The sequence below is a fragment of the Penaeus vannamei genome, chromosome 31 (assembly GCF_042767895.1).
Source record: "Penaeus vannamei isolate JL-2024 chromosome 31, ASM4276789v1, whole genome shotgun sequence".
NCBI classification, from domain to species: Eukaryota; Metazoa; Arthropoda; class Malacostraca; order Decapoda; family Penaeidae; genus Penaeus; species Penaeus vannamei.
The window spans coordinates 27,631,467-27,633,966 of NC_091579.1; the positions used below are offsets into that span (position 1 = coordinate 27,631,467).

At 44.5% G+C, this 2,500-nt stretch overlaps 1 protein-coding gene across 1 annotated transcript in view; it reads right to left on the minus strand.

Annotated features, from left to right (window-relative positions):
* Nucleotides 1–421: 421 nt before the first annotated feature.
* Nucleotides 422–2,500, minus strand: part of LOC113812882 (uncharacterized) — a 2,290-nt gene continuing 211 nt past the window's right edge. The window contains exons 2-3 of the mRNA XM_027364805.2: nt 2,186–2,289; nt 422–2,053 (exon numbers count right to left, since the gene is read on the minus strand). Coding sequence (XP_027220606.2) covers nt 590–2,053; nt 2,186–2,289 — 1,568 coding nt within the window. The 3' untranslated portion in view covers nt 422–589. The remainder of the gene's footprint in view (nt 2,054–2,185; nt 2,290–2,500) is intronic.

Genomic DNA, 2,500 nt, shown 5'->3' on the forward strand with positions numbered 1-2,500 from the left:
AAGTGGACGAAGGAGACATGTTCATCGAGGAACAACACGTTAGGTTGGTGAGTTCCTTCCCGCCCCGATTTTGACCCCTACATGCTGATACCAATACCCTATCACAACTTTGTCGATTGAGAAGCGCTGACCGAGGCCAAACCCAGGACCTTGCAATTGCAAACCTAGCGCTCGACCATAAACCTATGCCATCTATGCGTGACCATAATCGTAAAGTTAATTAAAGGAGTTCAATTCAGGATTTTTGCACGAATTCTTTTTTCTTCGGTGCTTCTACTGTATCAGCAGCTGTGTGCGTGTAATTTGTTTTTTCTTTATTTATCTGTTTACTGATTTGTGGAATAGTACAAACCTTAAGGTAAGAATTTGTTATTCAGATTTTTCGCTGTTATTGACGGTATGCAAAGAGGTATATTTCTTCATGATAATTTATTAATAAATATGGATTACAAACAGGCCATCATAAATATAATAAATACAATAAATACGTTAATAAATTATTATACTTTGGTGTGCATAGTAGCAATATACATATTTACATGCCCTAAATAAATATGTTAAATAAATGTTCACCATCTAAGGAAACAAGTCAGTCATCCCTGACATCATTGGTGAGGACGCACTGGAAGTTGCCCTTGCTGAGGCTGCCTTCCAGCGAGGTGAAAGCAAAGACAGGGATGAATGGGAACCTCTTGAGGTCCAACGACAGTTTCTGCAGATCGGGCAGACACAAGAGGGACGTGAGGGCTTGGGCTGACAGCGATCCGGCTCCCAGGAAGATGGAACTCAGCCGATGAAGACTGTTGTGCTTGAGGAATGTGGCAAGGACCGTGTCAGTAAGAGCATCTTGGTTGACGTCTAGAACAAGGGATTCCAGAGACTCGTTGCCGGACAAAAGGGTTTCCAGGGAGGCTGGCTGGATCACCGCACTGGACAGGACGAGTTCCTTGAGTTCCGGGAGTGCGATGGTGTTCTTGGAGTGCAGATGATCCCCAGGATTAGAGGATATGTTGACGTGTTTCATCTCCAGACGTTGAAGGTGTGGACAGTGTTCCTGGATGGTCTTGATAGTGTCCAGAGAGATAGTATGGTAGGAGTACTCCTCAAACTCCACTTGCAGTTCCAGCAGGTTCTTGCCAAGAGCCTTGACGGCAGACACAATGAGTTCTTCGGAGACAAGTCGAAGGTTCAAGGCTGTTAGTTCTTTAAATTCCGAAAGAACATCGAGAGACGTGAGGGATGGGTCGAAGCACTCAATCATGAGTTTTTGCAGACGTGGACAAAGCTTTTGTAAATTCCGTAGACTGTGTTCAGTGGGCTGCCACTTTGCCAAAGAGGTGAGGGAAAAAGATCCAATGGTGGAATTGATCTGATTGAGGAAGAGCAGAGTCTCGCCGATGGGAGAACTCCACGTGGTGTAGTGGATTTGTTGGAGATTGCGAAGAGACACCAACAGGATCAAAGCACCACAAGCAGAAAGACGAGGAGACTCGACCGACAGGTAGCGGAGAGACTGCAGTGCTGCAGGTTGCAGTTCCTTGATGTTTCCGCCATTGCAGATGATGTTGCCAAGGGTGTTGAAGTCTGTCCTTGTTCCTACAAGAGCACTCACGACATCCTCGTCAGAGACGTTGCAGGAGTCCAAGTGGAGAGAGCGCAAGGCACAAGGCTTTTCCTGAAGGTGTGTGAGGACTTGACTGCAAAGTTCTCCCGACGCACGAACGGAGTGGAGACGAGGAGATCGACCCATTATGCTGGACAAGAGGCCATCCTCCATCATTATGCTCTCCAGACTGAGAGTTTCCATCCTGAAGTGCGGCACATCTTTGACCAGCTGTAGTATTTCACGGCAGTCGTCTGTGTCAAGGTGCACGAGGTCGTCAGCCTTAAGACTGATGTGCCTGACGTCTGTCAGAAGGTGCAGCATCAGGAGTAACTTGAAGTCCTGTGGTGAGTTTATCTTCATGGTGGATGCGACCTTCTTCATCACCGTTGTTCTTATATCCAGTGGCAGAGACGAAGTAAGAAGTTCAGAGAATGCCCGCAGATTATTCTGTGGGTGAATAAGAAAATATTAAAATTAGACATAAAACGAATCATACATTGAAGTTAAAAGGAAATAATGTTACCATATTAGCCCAAAAGTTATAATGTAATAGAATAGTAGATGGAAACATAAACTCACCATATAAAGATGATGTGGTGCTGACGCAACTATGGTAGACACCCGGTCGAAAATTAAGTCGCACAGCAGTTTGGGTTGCTTGTGTTGGGCCGCCTGGTGCCAGCCTTGGGGAAGAAGAGACAAGTGAAGTTGAATTAAACCAGAAAATGTAAAGGAATCAATGGTCAATAATGATGGAGCAATTAAATGAAAAAGAATCGTAGAAACGCAATAAGTACATTTTCGACTGTATCAAGTAAATCTTTATTAGATTTATTCTAAATAAGACAAACTGACTTGCAACTGAATACCATTTCCTACGTTTTTATGCAGGTG